The sequence below is a fragment of the Podarcis raffonei genome, chromosome 12 (genome assembly GCF_027172205.1).
Source record: "Podarcis raffonei isolate rPodRaf1 chromosome 12, rPodRaf1.pri, whole genome shotgun sequence".
In the NCBI taxonomy this organism is placed as follows: Eukaryota; Metazoa; Chordata; class Lepidosauria; order Squamata; family Lacertidae; genus Podarcis; species Podarcis raffonei.
This window is the reverse complement of record NC_070613.1, coordinates 53,395,436-53,421,399: the sequence shown is the minus strand read 5'-3', so window position 1 is coordinate 53,421,399 and position 25,964 is coordinate 53,395,436. Positions and strand designations below refer to the sequence as shown.

Below are 25,964 nucleotides of genomic sequence, written 5' to 3'. Positions count from 1 at the left end.
ATTAGGCATCAGCACAACTTTTCCGTCCAAGGTAACTTAATCACTGTCAAAAAATGTCACTTTGCCATAAGGCACCTCATGCTATTGGCTGGAAGTAAGTAAGACATCCTGATTTTGGTTTTGATGTCAGAGGTGTGTTAAGATCTACTTGTCAACTTGGACTGTTAAAATGTAGCAGTATTAAAAGCAAAAGTGATTTTCCCCATTGTATTATTTTCCTTATGCAGGCATACAATTACTGTATTTCCTTAAAGAAAGAAAAAAACAAGGGTGTTTGCACGCATAGGCTAAGAGCTTAAAAAGGACAGTGGAAGATTATACTGCAGCTACTTATTTATCACGACAACCCTAATGTTTTCACTATTTTTTTTAACCACATCACGCTAACAATTTTGCTCCTCTGTGAAGGAGGAAACAAGTCACATTTTCAAAGGCCTTTTAACCCCCTTCCATCCTTGTCATATTTTACAACCATTTTGTCTAGTGGCCAGGTTCTTCTTCCAGATGCATCACGCACTTTATGAAGTTCCAAAAATTTTTTTTTTAAAAAGTTATGTTGCCCAGGTTCATATGTAGCATTAAACCATAGTTTAAATAAATATGCATACTAGGTCGCACAACTAACACAGTCCACACTTTGCTCTTCCCCTGCTGACATAAAAACAGGAAATATGCCAAGGTTTTGATTTCTTTCTTCCAAACAAACTATGATCAGAAGTCAAGGTTTGTACTTGGCATACAGCTCATGGTTACTTTGGAAGAAACAAACCATGAACTCTGGTTCAGACATCACTACAAGCCAGCCTCTGGCTTGCTTACAAGTGGCATTGTAGCAGCAGGACTAGGGGAAAAGTGAGCCCTGTGTATTACTACAGTTAAACTACAGTTTAACTCTACATGAGAACTGGGCCATTATATGAACCCAGAGGTATCCTCTAAACTGGAGAAAGCAAAAAGAAAGAGGCTTTCTGCCTTTAAAAAACCAGCAGTTCACACACTTGAGGATTTCTCAACACACCAAATCTCAAATACGAGGTTTTCAAACTAGAATTTCAGTATCTTCCCTTACCCTCACGCTCATCTTGGGTTGAGTCTAGACTCCTCCAAAGTTTGCTTCCCTGAGCTTGCCTTGCCTGCCAGCCCCAATAGAATCATAGAACCATAGAGTTGGAAGAGACCACAAGGGCCATCGAGTCCAACCCCCTGCCAAGCAGGAAACACCATCAGAGCACTCCTGACATATGGTTGTCAAGCCTCTGCTTAAAGACCTCCAAAGGAGGAGATTCCACCACACTCCTTGGCAGCAAATTCCACTGTCGAACAGCTCTTACTGTCAGGAAGTTCTTCCTAATGTTTAGGTGGAATCTTCTTTCTTGTAGTTTGGATCCATTGCTCCGTGTCCGCTTCTCTGGAGCAGCAGAAAACAACCTTTCTCCCTCCTCTATATGACATCCTTTTATATATTTGAACATGGCTATCATATCAGCCACACACCCTCACTGCTACCATATTTCCTTTTCTTCCATATTTAGTTCCTCCCTGAACTAAACATACCCGGTAGGAGCAAGAACCTGTGGGAAGTGCCTTTGTAAGGTCAACAGCCAGCAGGAAAAAGTTAGAAACGGGCTATGGAAGCGACAGCTTTAACCATGTTGATTCACAACCATCATGATAGAGAGGGCTACAACTCAGAGGTTGTGGCACGTTGCCCACCTTAAGAATGGAAAACATAATCATTCCTTTTACTGCTGAAACACAACCCCTAACAACAACAAAATCCTTTTTTTCTACCTTTATTAAACAGCAGGACACACAATATGCCCTTCCTTTTCCCTGAGCCAAGTGAAGTCAAGCCTGATTTTGTACTTAGCCTTACAACCAGCCCTTGTGTGTGGGCAGGTGTACATGTGCGCAGGTGTACATGTGCACAGAAACTTTCTTGACAGCAAATCTGTGAATGTTTATTTATTTTCCAAACTTCTGCCCCACCTTTTGTACAAAGTCCCCAGGGTGAGTTACATTAATAATAATTACACAAAGCAACAGACAGTAAAATCATGAGCAAGGCAACAAAGTAAGAACAGTCCCTCAGTTTCCTCAATCTAGGTATCTCTCTAAAATGCCTGATGGAAAAGTCAAGTCTTTAGCAGGTTGGACAACTTTGACCCTGGCAGAATCTCTAGAGAGAGCACATTCGATAATTAGGCTGCTGTTACCGGAAAGGCCCTACAATGGGTTGAAGATTCCCAGGCTTCCCTCGAGGCTGGGACAACTGCATGACCTCCCCAGAAAACTGTGAAGGCATGGGCAGGTTGATATGGGCTCCCACTATGTTTCCGAGCACAAGTCAAAGTGTTGGTGCTGACCTTTAAAGCCCTAAATGGCCTCAGTCCAGTATACCTGAAGGTCCAGTATACCCCCATCGTTCTGCCCGGACACTGAGGTCCAGCGCCGAGGGCCTTCTAGCGGTTCTCTCGCTACAAGAAGCCAAGTTACAGGGAATCAGGCAGAGGGCCTTCTCAGTAGTGGCGCCCTCCCTGTGGAACGCCCTCCCACCAGATGTCAAAGAGAACAACAACTACCAGACTTTTAGAAGACATCTGAAGGCAGCCCTGTTTAGGGAAGTTTTTAATGTGTGACATTTTAATGTATTTTTAATCTTTGTTGGAAGCCGCCAAGAGTGGCTGGGGAAACCCAGCCAGATGGGTGGGGTACAAATAATAAATTATTATTATTATTATTATTATTAGGAGAAGTACTCCCATAGGTATCTGGGTCCCAATATTTAGGGCTCTGTAAACAAAACATTGACTTGAGCTCTATAGTTAATTGGCAGTCAGTGCAGATCTTTGAGGACTGGTGTTATATGGTCCAGGCATCAGACCAAGCAAGGACAATATTACATGAGTTCTGTCTCTATATTACAAATGCTGCTGCTTTATTGCTTTTTGCTGGCTGTGATGTAAGAGGCTGTCCAAAATGCAGTAAAATCCTAGAAATAAAACACTTCTGAAAATAGAACAGAAAAGGAAATGGTAAAGATTCTATTCTTTAGAAGTAAGGAAAACCATATTACGGCTAATTACTGATTTTTTGGGTGGAGGGGGGTTGTCATTTCTCTTCTAACATATAGAATTATTTTCTCAGCACTGTGAATCAAGGCCAAATTAGACATGAGAGTGGTAAACCCGTCAGGGTAAAATCCCTGCCAAGGCCCTATAAAAGTGGGTGGGAGAGAAAGGGGACCACTGAGCCCTCGCCACCTGTAAATTGCCTTTTCTCAGCTGTTTTTCTTCAAGTTAGACACTGAAACTGGAAGAAACTCAGAGGAAAAAACAGGTAGGGATAGGTGGAGGATGAAAACTGATTATATTGCAATATTTGCTCATTATTGTTGTTGTTGTTTAGTTGTTTAGTCGTGTCCGACTCTTCGTGACCCCATGGACCAGAGCACGCCAGGCACTCCTGTCTTCCACTGCCTCCCGCAGTTTGGTCAAACTCATGCTGGTAGCTTCGAGAACACTATCCAACCATCTCGTCCTCTGTCGTCCCCTTCTCCTTGTGCCCTCCATCTTTCCCAACATCACGTCTTTTCCAGGGAGTCTTCTCTTCTCATGAGGTGGCCAAAGTATTGGAGCCTCAGCTTCAGGATCTGTCCTTCCAGTGAGCACTCAGGGCTGATTTCCTGGATGTTATAACGGGCTGTACTCCTCCTACACAAGTAAAATATTTTCTTTCTACAGATTTGGAATAGAATAGGAATGTGGGTACAATTTAAAGCTTTTAACGTGATATCTGAATCTTAACATGACACTGAATGAATAAGAAAAAAGAAACCCCATGTGGTTGCTGTGTTTAAACCAGGATACGTTGCCTACAGGTCAGAAATGCCTGGCCCAGATGGGTATGGGAGCAGATGAGGCCCCAGTAGAATTTGCTCCATACAGTATACTATCCACATAGAATGCTGCATGACTTTGTTTTCTTCACTACATGGGATCACATGTAGATTGGGTCTTATATTGTCCAGCACTAAAAATATCAGACGTATTATAGTTTCACCAGAGATCTTTCAGGAACTCAAATAGTAATCATTGTGCTTTCTTTTCCTGTGTTTCCCCCACTGCTATCTAGGAACTTTAGCAGTCGACTACAGAGAAAGATTTCTACCCAAAGGACTAGAAAATAAAGCGTAATTATTCACATCCGCTGATTACTACTACTTAAGCAAGTTGTATCAAGAACAAGAGAAAAGCTATTTGGAGGGGGGGCAGAGGAATGGCACATAAATCCGACACTTTGGAAAAGGTTCAAGTTGAAAAGTTCTCCAGATGTAAGTCTGTAAACAGTGATTCATAAAATGAATTTCCCCATTAATTGTTGGCAAGGAAGGACAGCATCCAGAATATGTTATTGTATTATGACCCATTCTTTTCCCCTTTTCTGTGTAGCTACATTCTTGCTTGACACCACAGATCTTTTATCAGTTGTGATAAATCGAGCCAGCAAGCTGTGGTCAGCAAAACTGTTTGATAGCATATAACATTCATAAAATTACAGCCAAGCAATTGTGAATTTTATTCATTGAAGGAAATGGGGCTCCTCTGGTTTATTTTCACTTACTGTGCTCAACACATGTTATTTTTTGTTTTGCTTTTTGCTAATATTGAAAAAAGGCACATCTACAGAAAGTGAACTACATATTCTGCATAAACGGACAACTTTACTGCAGGTTTGTAACACAGTGGGTTGATTTATTTAAACACACCTTAAAAGGTAAAGGAAGACAATAAAAGCTACATGCACACGCATTTCAGACTTTATAGGGAAACAAAGGATAGAGCTTTGCCGCCTCTCCATTATCCTCTGATTTAACACTTAAGCACCTTCTGTCACAGAACGCTAGATCTCTGTCTGAATCTCCCAATCATATCTGAGATCTGAAATTAAATCAATATACTAGGTGACTTTGGCAAGTCATTGTTTCACGATCAGGTTCAGAAGATATATAGAAAATATGTAGGCTGATGAAGACACTGGAGGAGCACCAACAACAGTGGAATTAACACCTAAGGATCATGTGGTCATTTTACATATTCATCCCACATCATCGCAGTGTCTTTATTTGTTGCCATAGCTACTAGAGATTGTCCAGTTGCCTGTGTCCAACACCTCCAGGGACTTAAAAACATGTACTTCTACCTGGCATTATCAGCTATGAGGTAGCACACTTCCAGAAAGGCTATTTCCCCCTTTGGCCAATGTGAAACCATGAAAAAGCAGCATCTTTCACAGCAACAAGCCATATCTGATTAAGTTTATATGCTGCTCCTTTCCAGGAACTGCATCCTCAGTGTCAGTTCCAGCCAGTAACTATATCAAGGGTCAGCAAACTTTTTCAGCAGGGGGCTGGTCCACGGTCCCTCAGACTTTGTGGGGGGCCGGATTATATTTTGAAGGTGGGGGGGAATGAACAAATTCCTACGCCCCACAAATAACCCAGAGATGCATTTTAAATAAAAGGACACATTCTACTCATGTAAAAGCACGCTGATTCCCGGACAGTCCGTGGGCCGGATTTAGAAGGCGATTGGGCCAGATCCGGTCCCCGGACCTTAATTTGCCTACCCATGAACTATATGATTAATAATGTAACCTTAACTAAGAATTCATACTTGAATTTGCTTGCTGGGTTTGTTTAATTTTTGTTCAGTTTCCGGATTTTATAAAGATTACAGTTATTCTTGCCACAGCATCCCAAACTTTCGGGTTTTTATCTGTCCTGCAAGTTATGGACATGACAGAAGACGCACACTGAAAACTGCATGGAATTTTTTTTTTTAGAATAATTTGTGCTTACTTGGGTGGGCTTTTTTATGCACATGGGAGTGAGTATCCCCTCCTAATCCAAGGCAATGGTATTTTTTTTTATTGTGGCAGATGTGTGCTAACATGTTCCCTTGCCAGTACTGTTTCAATACGTTTGATCATTGGTTCATGTGGATTAGTTAGAACGAAAAAAGTCAAGGCAAATGAATGGGGGGAAAATATGCACATGCCAATTTCAAAATTAATTAGAATTTAATTGGCAAAGAAAGAGGAACATGCAGCAGAGCCAACTCACAGAAAAATAAAGAAACTGAACGGCTGAAATCTATTCATTCCTAGCATAGGAACAGCCTCTTTGTGGTATCTTAGGAAGGCACCATCTGCTCCCATCAGCATAGATATGACATGCCTTGATTAGATTATGGCAACATACTCTGGATGAGGTTGTATTTAAAGAGTATTTGGAAACTTCAGTTGCTTTGGAATGTGACAGCTAGAGTGTTGACATGAATGAGCCCATTTCCTGAATCACTGAACGCTAACTTACCTTCTTCAATTGTTCCCTGACCCTCGGGGTCCCTTCTAACTCTACAATTCTATAATTCTATGATTGCTAATGCTCTAAACTAGAGGGGAGGAACCTGTGTCCCTCCATATGTTACTGCACTACAGCTCCCATCATCCCCAATCACAGCCCATGCTGGCTGGCAGTTAATGGAGAACGATAGAGATTGCCCACCCCTCTTCCTAAACGGAGATTGGGATATTTAAAGGGCTATCACCTTCTGTGGCGTTTGCCCTCCTAGGTGGGTCATAAGGAAAGGGTTAAATGAGTGTGAAGTGATTGGCCAGTGGGAACCCAAGGGGAGGAGTTGGAGTTACAGTTGGAGTTGTTGGGAAGTCAGTTGGGAGTTGGAGAAGGAAGAGGGAGAATAAGTCTGTGGGTTGGTCTAGTTTTGATGTATGAGAGCGAGAGAAACTGTTAGGAGGAGTCAGATAGACAGTTGGGATAATCAGTTAGAAGTTATTAGGAAGGTATAGGCCGGTAAAGAAACTAAGATTAAGAAACTGACAAGAAAAATTATCTGAAACCATAAACTTGTTAATGCTTATAAAATAAACTTGCTTATTTGATTTAATGTTAACAACTGTCTGGACTCTGTGTGTACCTGAGAGAAACGAGTTGGTGGCAGCGGGGAAGTGATCATAGTGGTGGCACAGGGATCAACAGACTGTCAAACGTCCAGGGACCCTGTGTGATTGCCACACCTTCCTATATATGGCAGTGCTCTATGTCCCACCACCATCTGAGGTAGGGGTGTAGGGATGTGTGTGTGTGTGTGTGTGTGTGTGTGTGTGTGTGTGTGTGTGTGTAGGGGGTATTTTTGTGATGGTGTCCATAGTCTTTGTCCCAGGAGGCTGATCAGGCTTTTTCCTGTTTGCTTTCAGGTAACAAGCAAACAAATAACAACCAGACCGTTATACTATATAAAATATCTATCACAATGTAGTCAATTACGAACTAAAATATTAAACAACAGTTACATTATCAGTAGATTAGTAGTTGATTAAACAGCAGAAAATCTGTGATTTCGAAGCTCTGGTTCCTGCCATTATTGGTAAAGAAGGTCTTTAACAGGAGAATTATATTTCATTTGGTAATTTTCTCAGCAGCGTTAATGCATTTATCATTGTTGCTACCAGAATGCAGGGGGAAAATAATGGACATGGCAGGTTGGTGTCTCAAATAGAGGTATTTTTGCATGCAAATCCTTCTTTGAAATTGCCAAACTTTTAACATCCCTGACAATGAAAGATAGTGCAGCAGTTAAATAAGTTTTCAAGTCCTGTTGGCCTTATTTCCAAAATGAGGTTCAGCACATGTGGTATGCAACTCACAGAAATGGCACTGAGAAACAAACCACCAAATAACAGATTTAACAGCTGATTTCTTTAGAGACACAATGTCAGTACAAAAAACATTCAGCAGAATCTCAGCAAAACATGGCTGAGTGTGGAACAACTTTATCTTTGCTTTTCAAAGACTACCAAAAAGAAAAATCCTCCTCATGCTTAATAAATTATAAGCAATAATAATGTTGCATGATTCTATCATCCCCTAAACAATTCTAAGACACTGATCTGTTATCCCCAGAACTCTGATTAGAAGAGACGAAAGATTTACCTAGCTATGCAAGATTGTGGGAAAGTTCCATTTCCCCTTAGCTCATAGGCATGAAAATCACTTTACATTAAGGCCTTTTCAAGCAAAGGATCAGCTGGGACAATTTCATTACAAGCTTGAAGCAAACTGTGTAGCATATTTTATAAATTTAAAACTGTCTGAAACCAATGGCCGCTACTTTATTGTTATCGACTTCCATCATCTAACATACTTTGGCTTTAAGTAAATCCGAGTACAGTGGTACCTCGGGTTACAGACGCTTCAGGTTACAGACTCCGCTAACCCAGAAATAGTACCTCAGGTTAGGAACTTTGCTTCAGGATGAGAACAGAAATCACATGGCGGCGGCGCAGCGGCAGGAGGCCCTATTAGCTAAAGTGGTGCTTCAGGTTAAGTACAGTTTCAGGTTAAGAATGGACCTCCGGAACGAATTAAGTACTTAACCCGAGGTACCACTGTACAGTATAATTGCACTGACATATTAACATGCATGGCAATAAGGTAACAATTGTTTAGCCACCCACATGCCATTACGAAACCGTATAAGCAAGTGCTTTGAAGCTCAGTGAAGTATATTTAGCATGTTATGAATCAATGTTAATTGGGATGATATTTATTGTGCTCATACAGGGCCTCTCGGCCTCATCTTTTCAGCAGTGACATCCTCAATTGCAACCTCGGAAGACCCTACGAAATGGATAATCTAAAACGGTATTGCATGAGATGAAGCAGGCGGTGGGGGCTGCTGCTAGAAGGGAAAAGAACATGCACATAGCTGGACCTCTCTGATCCTGGCCCATAACTTTCTTTAATGTGCAGAAGTGCACAGCACAGACTCGCAGCTGACAACTTGTTCGAGGGAAATATTATGCTTAGCAACTGTTTGTAAAATTAAAGCCCAGAGTCCAGTTTCTAAAAGAGACTGCCACAGGAGGTGTGACTTTAAAGAGTGCACACTTGCTTGCTCCCTTCCTTACTTTACCCCACTTTCACTTCCTCCTCCAGCTTGCCTTCTGAATGGGAGGCATCAGGAATATGAAAGACGAGATAAATTTTGCTGGCAGGTATTCAACAGCAAGGGGAAGGGGAAGAAATGGAGGCAGTGAGAGATTTTACTTTCTTGGGCTCCATGATCACTGCAGATGGTGACAGCAATCACGAAATTAAAAGACGCCTGCTTCTTGAGAGAAAAGCAATGACAAACCTAGACAGCATCTTAAAAAGTAGAGACATCACCTTGCCAACAAAGGACCGTATAGTAAAAGCCATGGTTTTCCCAGTAGTGATGTATGGAAGTGAAAGCTGGACCATAAAGAAGGCTGATTGCCAAAGAATTGATGCTTTTGAATTATGGTGCTGGAGGAGACTCTTGAGAGTCCCATGGACTGCAAGAAGATCAAGCCTATCCATTCTGAAGGAAATTAGCCCTGAGTGCTCACTGGAAGGAAAGATCCTGAAGCTGAGGCTCCAATACTTCATGAGAAGAGAAGACTCCCTGGAAAAGACCCTGATGTTGGGAAAGATTGAGGGCACAAGGAGAAGAGGATGACAGAGGACGAGATGGTTGGATAGTGTTCGCGAAGCTACCAGCATGAGTTTGGCCAAACTGCGGGAGGCAGTGGAAGACAGAAGTGCCTGGTGTGCTCTGGTCCATGGGGTCACGAAGAGTTGGACACGACTAAAGGACTAAACAACAACATTCAACAGCAATAATCAAAGACAGTATTTGCAAGGGAGGAAAGAACTGCTTTCTTTCCTCCTAATACTACTATAGAATAATTGAAGCTGGTGAACAAATAAAAAAGGAATCTAACTCTCCAACTGCCAAATCTTCCTCTACTGAATCATTACAGACATTCCCGTAATGCCCTCTCGCCACTGGGAGGAAAGACTTAAGTCGAGGGCAAGTCCTGCTTTGTGTATACCTTGTTCGTAGTTACTTTGCACATGATGACAGTACAATTATGTAGCTGCCTTCGAATATAAATATTTTTAAAAAATGAGCAATTGTTCTTTCTTATTTATTTATGTATTGCTTTATTTATTCAACAAATTCACAGGCTATTTTTTAAGAAAAACCTCCGCAAAGCAGCTCACAAATAACACGTCAAAACATAACTGATAAGATAAAATGTAACCGCTTAAAACATCTACTTCATAATCCTACTAAAAAGTAAATGTGGATATTATCCAGCATAACCTGTATATGCAAAACGCAGACCAGAGTAATATTTCTACAACCCAGTTTACAGTTAACCACTGAAGGATACAGTAAAAAAAAAAGTGGGGGGGATTTAAGGCCTATCTATAATTATCAAGGGATGGGGACAGCTAGATTTCAGATGGGATCAAATTTCTTTGCTTTCTGATAGCAAGTGCTCTCCAAGAAAGAGTTCAATTGTAAAATTCTTGCTTCAGGAAGAATAAATAAATCACTTGTTTTCAAATAACAGTAGTGGGGGAAACCTGAAATATATGCTTTTCAATACTAGTATTTTATTATTAGTTTAGGTTGCAATTTGTTATTTCAGTTATAAATTCACATAAACAATGCAACTTGGAATATTCCAGCAATGCCAGCCTTTTGCTCAGTAGTAGCTTTTTAGCAGTTAATAATAAAAACAACATATCAGAAATCAAACTATTCTTTTCTGACACAAGAGTGCAACTCCAGATGACCTCAGTTTATCAGAGGGCAGAATTTGATTGGCAAGCAATGTTTGAACTCTGCTACTAAGCACAAGGCTCAGCTGTCCCGTTATAAATGCCATCGACTTTGCCAGCAAGCACATTTTTATAGAAGATCTTTAACAACTATAGTCTTTTTGTATTAAAAGCAGATGAAGTGACATCTTCTAACAGTTCACTGTTTGATTCAAATCAACAGACTGACCTGAAAGGCAAAATGAGGCAGAGGTTCCAATTTCAATTCTACCAGGAAACAAGAGAAACTCATTGTTTTTCTTCAGTTTGTAACAGAGTAGACTATTATGCCACGGTACAACTCATAATGAGGTGTTTGAGAGGATAAAGTTTTTGGTCACTGCAACCTTGGAAGGCCCCCCAAAAGGCCAAAAATGTTCCATGGAAAGTTCCGAAAATAGTTGTTTCTCAATAACTACCAATTTAAAATATATTTCGCCAAAACACAGCTATACGTTTTCTGCAGCGCTCTTTTAATGTACACTGCTGCATTTCATATTTTAGGCAAAGGAACTAACTCTTTATTTTCTGTGACTTCAGAAAACCAACAAAAGCACAGGCGGAAAAGTAAAAGTAAATGGCAACTGATCTGATGGAGTTTTTAAAATGTCATTTTCAAAGTGTTCAAGATTAGCTCAGATTCTCTTGCTTAGAACTAGTACTTCCCGGGGGCTTTATTTTAACTTTCTTACGGTCACCTATCAGTATGCTTTTAGTCTTAATACTGAGTCTATAAAATCAAAAAAGTGTGTGACATATAATGTATTATTCCGTAGTGTTCTCACTCCACAGATATGCCTTGCCCAAAGTGGCTGGGGCAACCCAGTCAGAACGGTGGGATAATAATAATAATAATAATAATAATAATAATAATAATAATAATAATGGTATAGGACGACCGTATTTTCATTGGAGAAATGTTGGAGGGTATGCAGTCAGAGATAACAATACTGAGCTTGGTGGACCAGTGGTCTGACACAGCATAAGATAGCTTCCTGTGTTTCTAACTATTACTGAGGCCAAGCAACACACATTATTTAAAATTGCCAGCACGTTTGCAGATCTAAGCATGGTCCGGTATGGATGGGAAAGAGATTTGTCTGGATTCACACTTTCCAAGGCAGCACGTGAACCAAAAAAGCAGCTACCCTTCAAAAGGTGCACTTTTGAAATTTTGCAATGCATTTCTCCAATAAAGAAAATGCACATCTGCATGTATTATTAGAGGAAAACTGTGTGCAAAAATACATATATTAGTGAAAATAACTTACAAAAATGAGTCCTGCTGGGGGACAAGCAGGGTATGTATGTAGGTATATATGTATGTATGTATGTATGTATGTATGTATGTATGTAAAAGTAAGTAAGTAAGTAGTTGTTATTTGTATACCACCCTTCAGGGTATATGGGGTGTTAGGGGAGGGGTAGTACATCTCCCTCGGGACAGTTCTGCTCAAGATCAGCCAGTGAGGTTCATGGCTAAAAGATGATTTGAATCTGGATGCCCAATCAAAATACAATGCTCTAAACATTGGTAAAGTTCCACATTGAAATTCTTAACTCAGCTCACTAACCGTAATCTAAGGCACCAAATGCTTTTAGGTAACCAAGGTTGGAAATTAGATCAAGGGTAGCCACACTTCAGTTAGGAATTGTTAAGAAGTGTCCTCTTGTTTTAAAATGTTATATATTTTATCTTTTCTATTTGCTGTTTTAGAGCTTACTGCTCTCTGCTTTGGAGCTATGACATATTAAAATCATTTTTAAAAAATATGAAGTCTTGTTATTTCAATAGAAATTTAGTTTAGTTTACACAGCAAAAAGATATCACATTTGTTTATAACTTTTAAATCACTGTGCATATTACATACTTTGTTACTATAACCAGTCATTTTGGAAAACATAACAGATTTATGAAGTTTCTTCCTTATAAATACACTTTTTCCTGTGGTTTTAGGGAATTGGTTTGTGCACCAGGTGCAGTGGGATTACATCTGACCACATATGCCTAAGAAAACAAACTGTACAGAAAATAAAGTACAGTGACAAATATGGTCATCAGTGAAAAATACTATTTGCCCATTATTTTCACCAACAGCTGACATCAACACGATTAATCATTTTTGACTACTTATATTTTAGCTGTACATATTAAAATTTAATGATTTCAGTGCAAGGAGCCAGCAGTACGATTCCATAGACCAAGGCATTAATGCGTTGATCTCAATTGTACTTTAGGAAGGGAGTTGGAATGGTAGGGCTGCCAGCTCCATTTCGCAGTCCAAACCAACCAGTGAGTCCCAAGTCTCCAGTGGGATTCTAAAAAATTCATTATGCATGACTTTTCCTCTTTAAATTACTATTATTATTTTTCTAAGTGATTGCTGTTATCTTTAATGCTTCGTTTCCTTCATTGTCTAGTGCTTGATAGATGCAACATCAACTAAGCAATGGAGTGTTTTCTCAATAAGCAAATAGATGTCTTTCTACCATGTAGCATGCTTATTCATCTTACTACCCCTTTTGGCATTTTACTCAGGGGAATATAAATATGCAAGGGATGTAACAGACTACATCTAGCAACTCGAATTGTATTAACTAGTGCATGTAGATTGAAAGTTACATCTTCAAAATTAACATTTGCATTGGTGCAGGCTAGTGTAATGATGTTAGACTTGGCCCTGGGTTCAGGTCTTAGCTCTGCTGTAATAGTATACAGAATACCTGTGCTTGGCCTATTGCTCAATATCCAAAAAAAGAAAGTGCTGCACCAACAACCACAGAAAAACCCCTCTGCAGCGCCACAAATTCAACTTAATGGTGTAATATTGGAAAGTGTCAATCACTTCTATCTGGGCAGTTATCTGATGCCGAAATCCAGCACTGCCTGAGCTCTGAAAGTGCAGCTTTCTCCCAATTGAAGTGTAGAATGTTTGAGGACCAGGACATTTGCAAGGAAACCAAAATGCTTGTTTACAAAGCTATCGTACTACCAACTTTACTGTTTGCTTATGAAACACGGACCACTTATAAACGCCATCTCCAACTCCTTGAAAGATTGCATCAACAGTGTCTCTGAAAATTTTTACACATCACTTGCGAAGACAGGCAAACTAATGCCACTGTACTGGAAGAAGCATTGATAACCAGTGTCAAGGCAATGATTCTTCAACATCAACTTCGTTGGACTGGTCATGCTATTTGGATGCCTGGTGATCATCTTCCAAAGCAACCACTCTATTCCGAACTTAAAAATGGAAAGTGTAATGCTGGTGGTCAACAAAAGAGGTTTAAAGACTCTCTCAAGACAAATCTAAAGGAATGTAGTATAAACACCGACAACTGGGGAACACTGGCCTGCAAGCGTTCCAAGTGGAGAACAGCCTTTACCAAAAGTGTCATGGGCTTTGAAGATGTGTGAATTCAGGGCAAAAGGGAGAAACGTGCTAAGAGGAAGGCATCTTTGGCAAACCTCACCATGATCAATTCCTGCCCAGAAACTGTTGAAGGATATGTGGATCCAGTATTTGCCTCCAAAGTCACTTACGGACTCACTGTTAAAACCGTGTTCATAGAAGACAATCTTACTCGGCTACGAGTGATCGCCAAAGAAGACTAATATAAGTTGATATTACCATAAATTCTATGAGACAAATGAAGCTATAGGACCTAGGGCACAATCCCTAAACACTCTAAAGCCACTTGGTCATGGACAACATAGCAATGTGCAGCTCCAAAATATGTCTAAGAGGATTCACTGCATGGTTGGGGAAATGTAGAATTGTGCCAGCACAGAACTTTTGCGGTTCTTGTTGTTAATCACCAAAACATTTACATAACCTCAACTAACTTTCCAGGGGGCAAATGCAGACACTCAAGTCTCTCCATTTGGCCTGTGAGAGTCTTCCCAGAACAAATCCTCTCCCCTCCACATTCCCTCTCCGCAAGCCATTTCCCACCCCAGCTTTGCACTCTACTTCCATGTTTTTGCCTGACTGGAATATGTATTTAAACGCTGATGAGGCAAACCCCTCAACCATCCTGATTTGAGAGGGACCTCCCAGAATTACAGAAGCCATCCTGGCTTCTGATTGGATCCCAGAATGCCCCATTGTTTGGTCTTGCACTCTTGCGCAAGTCAGCTAACTCGCACCACTGCACTGTACCAAAAGACAGCTACATCCTACAACAGCTTGGGACCAAAAAACGAGTGTCCCAATTTTTATCAGTGGCATGTTGGAGGGTGTGATAATGCCTTAGGCTTGCCTGGATGGAGGACAGAGAGCTGTGTATGAAGAGTGTGTGTAGAAACTAGCCTACTATTAAACTTAGCACACGTCTTAGCATAAGACTTTGCCGCTAAACAGCTGCACGATGGTCAAACACATTTAAAAATAATAATTCAAGTCCTTCCTATATCTCCATCCGCTGGACAAATTATGTAAGTAAAGAACTTTGTTATTTTTAAATTACATTTGAAAGACTCACTTTGTGCGCAGTGCTGCTCATGTACGTAACAAGGCAGCAAAATTTTTAAAAGCAAACAGTAAGGCTGCTTGGGGAACAAGGATGCTCCAAAAGCCTGGCTGGGTAGGGCTTGAGCTCTGTGCATCCTCAGAACTGATGTATGATATCTGCTGCAATGGCTGCGCCAGACAGGCCTCATAACAAGATGTGGAGTACAAGCATTCCACATGGGGTTGGGTTTCAAGTAGTCCATTAAGTCACATCGTTTTTCTGCTTAGAAACACAGAGGAGTCAAAACTTTGCCATAGGAAGACTTCTGGAGTAGGATTGGCGGATTGGAGGAGACAGCTGATTGCCAGAACGGTTTGCAGAGCTTCTCTGAGTTCAAACAGATTTACTATAAAAGGTGGGAGTTGGCGGGGAGGGGGAGTGTGTAGCATTGAGGGGGGTTTAAAAAAAGAGTGCTTGGCATTTTCCTTGGGAGGCCTAGGCTCCTCCAGTAGCCCTAGTGGACCACCCTCTACCGTATGCCCCACAGTGCATAGTTAAACTATGGAATACACTTCTACGGAAGGCAGCAATAGACACCAACTTGGATGGCTCTAAGAGAGAATTAGGCAAAGTACAGTCTGGAGGAATTTTAACTTGCTGCAGCTGTAAGGTGTTTATTTTATGGTTGTATTTGCTGAGCCATTTTGCATTTTATATTTTTGCTTTATGGTTTCTGCATGTCAATAAACAACAGCTCGGTGATGACACGCAGACTAGTAGTGGCTGTGTGAGAAACGTGGAAAATCAGAGCAAAAGGGTCTGCACAATTACCACCTTTTTTCAGCATGAAGGAAAACTCATTTGTTTTAAGGGAGTTACATTCCAAAATAAGCCAACACAACATACGTTGTGCTCTGTAAAGGCATCACACTTTATCAGACATGCCCCAATATCCTTTTCTAAAGAGCTTCTCCTACTGTTCCGGCTATGAGAGGGGTCCTTCCTACCTCTGGTTGCTTTGATTAAGTGTCCTTAGCAAAGGTGCTGCCTGCCATGTGATGCGCAGAAGCATCAGAGCTGCCTTCGCATTTTATGCTCTAACCTTCTTCAGAAGTGTCCAATTTAATTTTTAAAAAAATGCAAACTAAGAGTTTGGGGTCCCAGCTGGCCTTAGGCCTCTCAAAATCGAACCCCTTCGGTCCATTTGTCATCCCCCTTTTCAAGTTGGACTTGGTTTTCTGCCACATTTGTTTTTCAAACCCAGTCGTCATGAAATTCACATCTGGAGAAGGGCCTAACAAGTATGTGATTCCCTGACTATTGCACATTTGAGAAGCCTCGATTAAGATTTTGTGGCTTGCAATACCAGTTTTCAGAACCTGTAATGTAAAGGAAACGGTTGCATAATTCTACCCTCAAACTCTTACACAGGTGCAGTACCATAATAATAATAATAATAATAATAATAATAATAATAATAATAATAATAATAATTTATTTATCCCCCACCCTCCCCAGCCAAGGCCGGGCTCAGAGCGGCTTACAAGCAATAATAAAAACAAGATGAATGATTACAACTTAAAAACAAAAATAAAATACAACATTAAAATAATGGAACATTAAAATATTAAAATGTAGCCTCATTGCAGGAGGAGAAAGAAAAGAAAAAAGAAAGAGGGAGGGAGGGAATCAAACTGGCTCCAAGCCAAAGGCCAGGCGGAACAACTCCGTCTTACAGGCCCTGCGGAAAGAAATCAGATCCTGCAGGGCCCTGGTCTCATGAGGCAGAGCGTTCCACCAGGCCGGAGCCAGTGTTGAAAAGGCCCTGGCTCTGGTTGAAGCTAATCTAACTTCCTTAGGGCCTGGGACCACTAGGGTGTTGTTATTTATGGACCTTGAGGCTCTCCGTGGGGCATACGGGGAGAGGCGGTCCCATTATAATGGCAAAACCAATAATAACCTTGAATATATTATATTGTATTAGTAGAAAAACTCTGATCGTACTGGGACAGCCTACTTGGGAAAGTGTAGCCGGTTGGTGTGTTTTATCAGCAATGCATGAGACGGCCACCTCTGTGGCAGGTTAGATCATCACCTCTTTTTTGTATTCTGCTAGCATGAAGATTTCTATTTCAACAAGCCGTTGATTTTACTGCTCTTTAAATTAGTACATGTTAGATCAGGTTCTCTTGTTTGATGCTGTTTTGGGGGAGTTATTGCTATGTATCTGTTTCTTTCTGGTAACTGAATTGTTACTTTATTAGAAGCTTTACTATGAAAATAAATAAAACTAAATCAGTATACCATTCCTTCTAGCTCATTTCTCTCCCACCTTGTGTTGTGCACTTGCCCACAGGCATGTGGCAATAGTAATGAGCTCCACCAGGCCTTTCCGATCAAGCATCCCTTGCCACCGTTTATATTCAGCTTCTGACCCAAGGTTAATTTTGCACAGGGCTCTCTTCTTCACCCACAACCTCCCTTATCATTCCCCTCACCCTTCATTACTCATACATAAAATTACCCCTTAAGCTCTTTGGAGGCAAGAACCATATGGTCTAATATAATGAAGTGCTTGGTGCTCACATGCTGATGGCACTAAAAACCACCATGACCTTATTAATGCTACATGAATATCTACAGAACAAAATCTGGAATAAGTCTCGCAATTACTTTAACAGGCAACAAGACACCCCCCAAGAGTTTTGCAAAATATATTCTAATGTTTCTACCCCAACGTTTTCCAATCATTACCCGGGGGCACTAGAAGGCTTCGTCGTGTGTTGAAAGATATATGCCAAGTTCAATACCCGTAATCATAACATTAAATTTCAAGTATTTGGCAACAGTTGCTGCAGGAGTGCATGTTGGAGAGAAATTGCATCATCTTTCAGTGTCTTAAGTTTTAAAACATGTCCATTACAAATAAAGCATTTTATAAACCCTCAAAGCAAATACTACGAAAGTAAGGTTTAATTTGCCGAACTCTTGCAGAACTTCCATGTGTGAGAGATGTTTTTGGTGGTGCCCTCAGAAAAATTATGCTAAAGTTTTCAACACAGCACTGAACACTAGATGAAGGAAGTTCTGAAATGAATAAATAAAACCCCTTCCATCTTAAAAATTAAAGTTTCTCTTCTGATCTATGAATTCTAAGATTAATTAATTGTATCTGTTAAAAAAGGGTGTTATGACAGGAGAGATTGAGAGATGGATTCAGATTGCAATAATTTTCTTAAGCACTTTGGATAATGTAAATATTTGACCTGGTCATTCTACTAGTGTTAAATTCAATTCACACATTGTCTGGCTTATTTCTTCCTGCCCAGGAGGTAAAAAAAAGCAGCCATAGCTACTTAGAGAACATTTAACCTAGTCTATTTCTACCTGGCCTGGGACGTCAGGTCCTCAATGGTCTCCAGCTACAGAGGCTGCTCTGGTTGATTTTGCAAGATTTATTCCAGATTTTGATCTGTAGATATTGGCTCCTGCTGCAGGTGCAAGGCCTGATCCTGAAACTCTAGCTGGCTTTTTTCCACCTGGCCTAGAAGAGTAGAGCCCTGACTGACTCCAGCTACAAAAGCTGCTCTGGCTGTTCAAACTAGAATATATTTTATATGTTCAGTGAAATGTTAATGTTTGTTTGCCAATAGAAAATACTATATTTAATAGAAAATACTATGTTTAGAAATGCACAATGTATTTACAACAGTGGCTCTGAGGTACATATTTTCAATACGTACATATTGTACATATATAATTAATATATTTCTTTACTTAGCTTGTGAACAGCTTTTTAAACCTAGTGGACAAAATGCTAAACATGAACCTGGGAGTGCTGGGGTTCAAATTTCCCCTCTGCTATAAATTCAGAGACAAGCACTCACACCTAATTCTCACATTATACCTACTTCACAAGGTAAAAAAAAATAGGATTGTTCAGAATTCTGTAGTGTGAATTCTTAACACCAGCCCTTGTTTTCCTTACACAGTGAGATACCAGAAGCGGTGTAAAAAACTGCAACACATTAGAAGGCTTACAAAGCAAATAAATATAAGATTAGTTGCATTAATTACAAGAAAATATGAGGAAAGTTCAGTCATAGAGTGACAGGAAGCTGAATGCAGAATTATGTTTTGGATGACAGAAAAATCCAGGTCAATAAATTTTTAAATAGGATTTCACTGTCTGAAGGATTCAATGTATGTTTGTAAATGAATTACTCAGTTCAGCAGGATTCTAATCTAATAACTGTTTCAGTGAAAGCCTCATTCATAAACTTCCATATACTAATGATCAATGGATTGGTTTTATATGGTAGTCTTTGAACATGTGTTCAAATATGCTTCTTCTAGGATTTAAAATTTGATGGGTCAATACCTCTATTTATTTATTTTAGATAATATGGCTATAGTGAGAAAATCTATAAATAACACCCACTGGAGCACACTGCATATATTCTTAGGAGAAGAATTTCAAGGCATGATTTATGACACTGGTTCCCAATTAGCCAAGTACTGCCAAGCCATGAGCCCTCAACTTTTGAAAATGTCAATATCTCTGTGGTAGTTTTTATTATGTGAATGGTGCCACCGTACCCTCCAGAGCAAACCCAGGGTGCGCATCTTCCAGGCCATGCTCCTGTGTGAGTCACGTGACCCATGCGACTCAGTGTCAAAACTTGGAAAGCCTCCCTAATTGTGTTTGCAAAAAGCAGCTATCAAAACACATCTAAAAGCTGCCATATACTGCATGCAGCTTACAAAATATAAAAAGAAGCAACCAAAATATACTACTAAAAATACTTACAGAATTCATTCACTGAACTTAACCTTAAAAAAGTTTTGCCCACCCACAAGGAGTCATCAGGGTGGTCTAAACCACGTTTCAGCAAAGCCTATACAGTCTTGACCCATACTAATGATTGGCGGAGTTCCTCAAACCCCTTTACTTCCGTCCTAAGCCAGCTGTTTAAGATGATGCCAAAGGCAACACAGTATAAAACACATTTTGATGTGACTTGTAGATCTTTATCATTACATTCATAGAATGGCTTCTGAACATCTTTCACTCCTCTCCTACTAATTATACTAAACTGGCCTTCAAAGTGTCATAAACTACATTGCAAAAGTAATTTTTGAAAGCCGCTCCCAGCATGACTAAGAAAACTGAATGGAACTGAGCAAGGAGTATAATGGAAACTTTATTTCACGTACTGTCCATTTACCCAGAAGGCACACTGCCATTTAATAACACTTTTCTTCCAGTAAGTTCATGCTTATTTACATATATAGAACCTTAACATTGATCTCTACATTACCCACGCCCACTTGAACTGGAAAAGACACCACAAGTACTAAATGACATTGGATGGGATCCAAATAGCTCATAAGATTCATTTAAGGGGCTTGTGTTAAGCCAGTAAATTTTTTGATACTCCCCCCCCCTTTGTCCAGCAGACCTCCCCCTTCCAATGCCGAATCACAAACTACTTTTGAAACTCCCTTCAGTTTTAAAAGTATTTTACTATCTGGTATGAGGAGAGTGATGTTGCTTCTATTGAAGAAACAAGACGAAACCCTCTTGAGCTTATCTTAAGTCTAATTAAGTCTATCATGCTTTTCCCCCACCAAAAAAAAACCCCAAACTGACCTCTGTCAGCTATGTCCAGGTCAGTTTATTTTGGATTTAGCTGCCCTCTTGCAGGGCATAATAGCCACATACTAGGAAAACATAGTGCATGAAATGGGCAATAAAGTAAAAACATAGTAACATTAATTAGGTTCTGCCACTGTGATGAGTGACTCATAAGGTCATGGCCCTAAAGCATTATGTGAGAAATAAGTAACTACATAGCAACTTAGTCAATGTCAGAGTTTATTTATATTTGCAATGCTGTCTAAAACTGACTAAAAGATTAAAAGCCTATTAAATAAAATTTATATATATGTAATGGTTTGGATTGTGAATGGGAAGTGTGTGTGTGTGTGTGTAATTTTCCACACATACCAAAACAAACATGATTTGCGGTCTTATTCTTGCTACCTATAAACGTTTGCATTTAATATTACTCTCACTTCATCCTTTAGTCAAGGTGACTTTCAGAATCCTAAATAGGAAACAACCCAACCATAAGATCAATTAAAATTTAAACACACAAACAGCAATACTAAAGGAACGAGTGGTTGCACAAACAATTTTAAACTAAAGGCATTTTCTCCCTAGAAGTGTGTGTGTGCACTGAGGCACTTTCTTGTAAAGATCCTTCAAAGGTTTGGGGGAAATGACTGCAAAGGTGCTCTTCCCATCTACAACTGATCTTCTTCCTTAAAAGCAGGGCTTTGGGACAGGCCAGTCCAACATCACCCTAAGCAGTGAAGGGATTCATTAGGAACAACATAATTTCTTTTAGTTCTTTCCTCCAAAATCAACTTTAAAAGCACTTAGAACAAAAAAATAACACCAATCCTTCTGAAATTTGGTATCCGTCTTACCTAAGGGCATCTCTATAATGCGTATATGCTCTTTTCATATAAACTGACCATAATAATTGATCCCTTTTTAACCACCCCAAAACATGCAGACTGCAACTTTCTTATGAAATTTGGCAGCATTTATCCTCCTCAGAGGATAAAGGACTAGCATGCTTGCGAATTTCATTTAATTATTTCAAAAAATAAAGCAAAAAAGTTAATGATGGTTTCAGGGCAGGAAGGAAATGAAATCTCAGAAGCACTTCTGATTGAATCAGGCAGTTTCTAAAGCACCAAATCAACTGAATCTTGCAATTGGTGTATACCACTAGTTCCTTACTAATCTGAAGAGACTAACAAAAATGCAACAGAAACAAGGGAGAGAGCTAGCTGGGGTTGGAGCAATCTTGTGAAGACGCTACAAATGTCGAACAGACTGAACAAAGCTTGGAAAGTAAGGAGCAGATCCAGGAAGAATAAATAAAGTGGTCTTTTGGAAATACAAGCTTAAAAGACTTATGCTGAGAGAAGAGGTCTCCTAAGAGTAAAGGTAAGCTAGGCTCAGTCCAAGGCTGAAGGAGAAAGAATGTTCATGCTGTTTTGGATATATTAAATAATTCCAGGTACAACAGTTCATGTTTTCCATCACAGGATAATTAAGGCAGCCTTAGGAAATAAAGGGACGCGGGTGGCACTGTGGGTTAAACCACAGAGCCTAGGACTTGCCGATCAGAAGGTTGGCGGTTTGAATCCCTGCGATGGGGTGAGCTCCCGTTGCTTGGTCCCAGCTCCTGTCATCCTAGCAGTTCAAAAGCATGTCAAAGTGCAAGTAGATAAATAGGTACCGCTCCGGCGGGAAGGTAAACGGCGTTTCCGTGCGCTGCTCTAGTTCGCCAGAAGCGGCTTAGTCATGTTGGCCACATGACCCGGAAGCAGTACGCCAGCTCCCTTGGCCAATAAAGCGAGATGAGCGCCGCAACCCCAGAGTCGGCCACGACTGGACCTAATGGTCAGGGGTCCCTTTACGTTGAGGAATTAAAGGTGAGGGCTTGAGCCAATCAAAACAAGGTTCCATGTCCTGGTCATTTCTTGAACTTGAGTGCTCAGTGCAGAAAAATGGAGATGAGGATCCTATCCTTAAGAGGATGGTTGATTAGGTTTCCAGTGCAAGTAGTGCCATTTGGAAAGCGGCTTTTGTTTTCACCAGGGCTAACTGATGACCAAATACAGTGGTACCTCGCAAGACGAATGCCTCGCAAGACAAAAAACTCGCTAGACGAAAGGGTTTTTTATTTTTTGAGCTGCTTCGCAAGACGATTTTCCCTATGGGCTTGCTTCGCAAGACAGAAACGTCTTGCAAGTTTGTTTCCTTTTTCTTAACACCGTTAATACAGTTGTGACTTGACTTCGAGGAGCAACTCATAGAACGCGGTGTGGTAGCCTTTTTTGAGGTTTTTAAAGACTTTGGTGATTTTTGAAGCTTTTCCAAAACTTTCCTGACACCGTGCTTCGCAAGACGAAAAAAATCGCAAGACGACAAAACTCGCGGAACGAATTAATTTCGTCTTGCGAGGCACCACTGTAGAAATGTATGCTCATGTTGGCCACTGGGAAATAGATCAAGTGAAGGGTTAGTTATCTGCTATTCAGAGTGTTTGCCCCTCCCAGACACTGAGTTGTAAGTGTGTCTCCTATTAATGACAGCTATTGTACTGTATTGCTTTTTCTGTTGTGCTTAAAAGAGCGAATATAAAGGAGAAAAGGAATTGGGGAATGGTTACGGCATCAGCTGAATCAAGACCTCAGTTGCGCCATTAATAATGAGCAAGCTCATATCTCCAAGAACATTGGGATTCCCCATTTATTTTACTTTCCCCATGCAGAGATTCAGTATGAGCCTGCTGAATCACACTTAAACTATAGCTATCTAACTCAGGTTCACTCCTGGCTGCTAGCTGGATAAAGAGAGCTGGGCATCATCAGTATATTGATCACACAGTGCCCTTGATGGTTTCTCTCCACGGTTTCATAAAGATACTGAAAAGTATCAGCCACACTATCAATCAGCAGTGAACATATGTTGATCTCCTAAGGCTACTTTCTGAGTTCGCTTTGAAAGGAAGTTGGGGGGCTAACCCTTATCCCTCCATCCATTGCTCAAGACAGCGGAATACATTGCTGTAGACCACAATATCAAAACCTGGTGAGAAGTTCAGAAGAATCAACAGGGGAAAACTTCCCTAGCCTATTTTCGGAATCTAACCTTAGCGCAGTTCCACTAAAGTTTACATATCAAGCCGTGAATCACTCTTTTCCGCCAGCCCCTAATAGATGTGCCCACATATTGTATCAGATAAGTAAAACAATGAAGGTTTGGGAAGACATTAAAGAAAAAGTAATGTGGATAGATTCCTTGCATTTGCTTTTTAAGGCAGAAAACAGTTTCAGGAAGAAAACAGTTTGAAGCAATTCAGGGAGATCATTATAACAGGCTCCAAAACCCCAGTTGGGTGCAAACATGGAACTCCTAAAAGAAGAAATGCATGTCTTTGTCCACCTTTCAACTGAACTTAGCGGTTAGCTTGAAGGCAGCACAAAATGATCATCTGGGGTACATTAACTTCTGTATTAGTCTATTTATGTTCCTGAAATATGGCAGCCCGTGATCGAGTTTAGACAAACGTTAGCCGAAAATGGTTTTATTCTCTAATCCACTTTTTATTGGTTAGAAGGAAAACATAATGGATCATATTTAATGCTACAGCAAAGAAATACATACCATTCTAAAAATATTTGGCATCAAAATTGCACTAGCATATTTATTCAGTGGTTACACTGGAATTTCTGAGGGGGAGAGGAAAGTCATTTCTCTTGACTATGACAATTTTAATAGGAAACTTCAACAGCAAACCTAACCAAAGTTACATTCCTTTATTTCTGAACTAGGATGCACACAAATGTATATCAAATTGCTTACCTGCTGGAATCATCGTTTGCTGAGAGTCAAAGTCTGTATTTAGAGACATCCGACCCCCTTTGGCCAATCTATCGTAGAGCAAGGTTATGTGTTTCTTCAGTTTATTAGTGTCCTTGGGGATACACAACTGATTGGTAAGTGTCAGTGCGTGGTCTTTCGAACTCTTGGACAAACACGTTTTCAACAAGTGAGAGACAGACGCATCCACAATTTCTTCCCAGCCCTGAAAGAGAAAAATATTTCTAAATTAAAGAGAAAACATGCACTTTACTCTGGTAAAGAATGCACTAAGAAGATTAAACAAAAAAAATTAAAGGAAAAGGTTTAAATTATGATACTGAAATGGGCTTAAACGATTTACTAAACATATTTGTAAAATGAAAACAAGCAGCAAGAAAAAACTAAGGATTCTAAATATAAAGAAATGAACTAAATATACAGAATAGTTAATGTTAAAAGTGAGAGTATTTAACAATAATAGATTAAATAGGTTTGGTTTTCCAGTTTTCCTGGTACATTAACTTTTCAGTTCTTCATACTGGTTTTCTTTCCACACAAAATAGCTCCTTAAACGACAACAAAATGCAGTTTTGAAATGGTTGTGTTCTATCTTTCTTATTTTTAAGAAATTAGCATGTGTGACTGAGACCAAACACATATACTTCTTATACCACGAGCCACTGGAAACTGCTAGTTGGTTCCCTGGACATGAACTGAGTTCCATACACATTTCACACATATTTGAAATTCCTTCACAGAGAGACTCCAGCATGAAATTGCTGAATTAGAATCAACAAGATTTTGACTGTTTGGGTTTGAAGAGAGACAACAGTTTCCTGTGCCACTACAGCTATTCAGGATTAACACAACAAATCTGCAATGGATGTATTATCACCAATGACTGCTATTATGAATGATTACTATGCTTATTTTGCAAACATTTAAGGCTTAACGTAACTTTCACAAGCTGTCCTTCCTACATTTCATGACCATTTAATAGTAATAAAAACCCCCACAGGTGCATATATACACAATCCCCCCCCCCCCGCAATTCATGCCATAATGAATTAAGTATTTTAGTGTCACAAGCCTAATTGTTGGTTTAGTTCATGGGTAGACAAAGTAAGGCCTGGGGGCCGGATCCAGCCCAATCGCCTTCTAATTCCGGCCCGCGGACGGTCCGGGTATCAGCGTGTTTTTACATGAGTAGAATGTGTCCTTTTATTTAAAATGCATCTCTGGGTTATTTGTGGGGCCTGCCTGGTGTTTTTACAAGAGTAGAATGTGTGCTTTTATTTCAAGTGCATCTCTGGGTTATTTGTGGGGCATAGGAATTCA

General features: G+C 40.1%; 1 protein-coding gene across 3 annotated transcripts in view; it reads right to left on the bottom strand.

The window, feature by feature from the left end:
- Positions 1-25,964, bottom strand: part of BBS9 (Bardet-Biedl syndrome 9) — a 227,777-nt gene that overhangs the window by 100,857 nt on the left and 100,956 nt on the right. For all 3 annotated transcript variants that reach the window (XM_053409545.1, XM_053409544.1, XM_053409546.1), the window contains exon 20: positions 24,627-24,849. In XM_053409545.1, the coding sequence (XP_053265520.1) occupies positions 24,627-24,849 (223 nt within the window). The remainder of the gene's footprint in view (positions 1-24,626; positions 24,850-25,964) is intronic.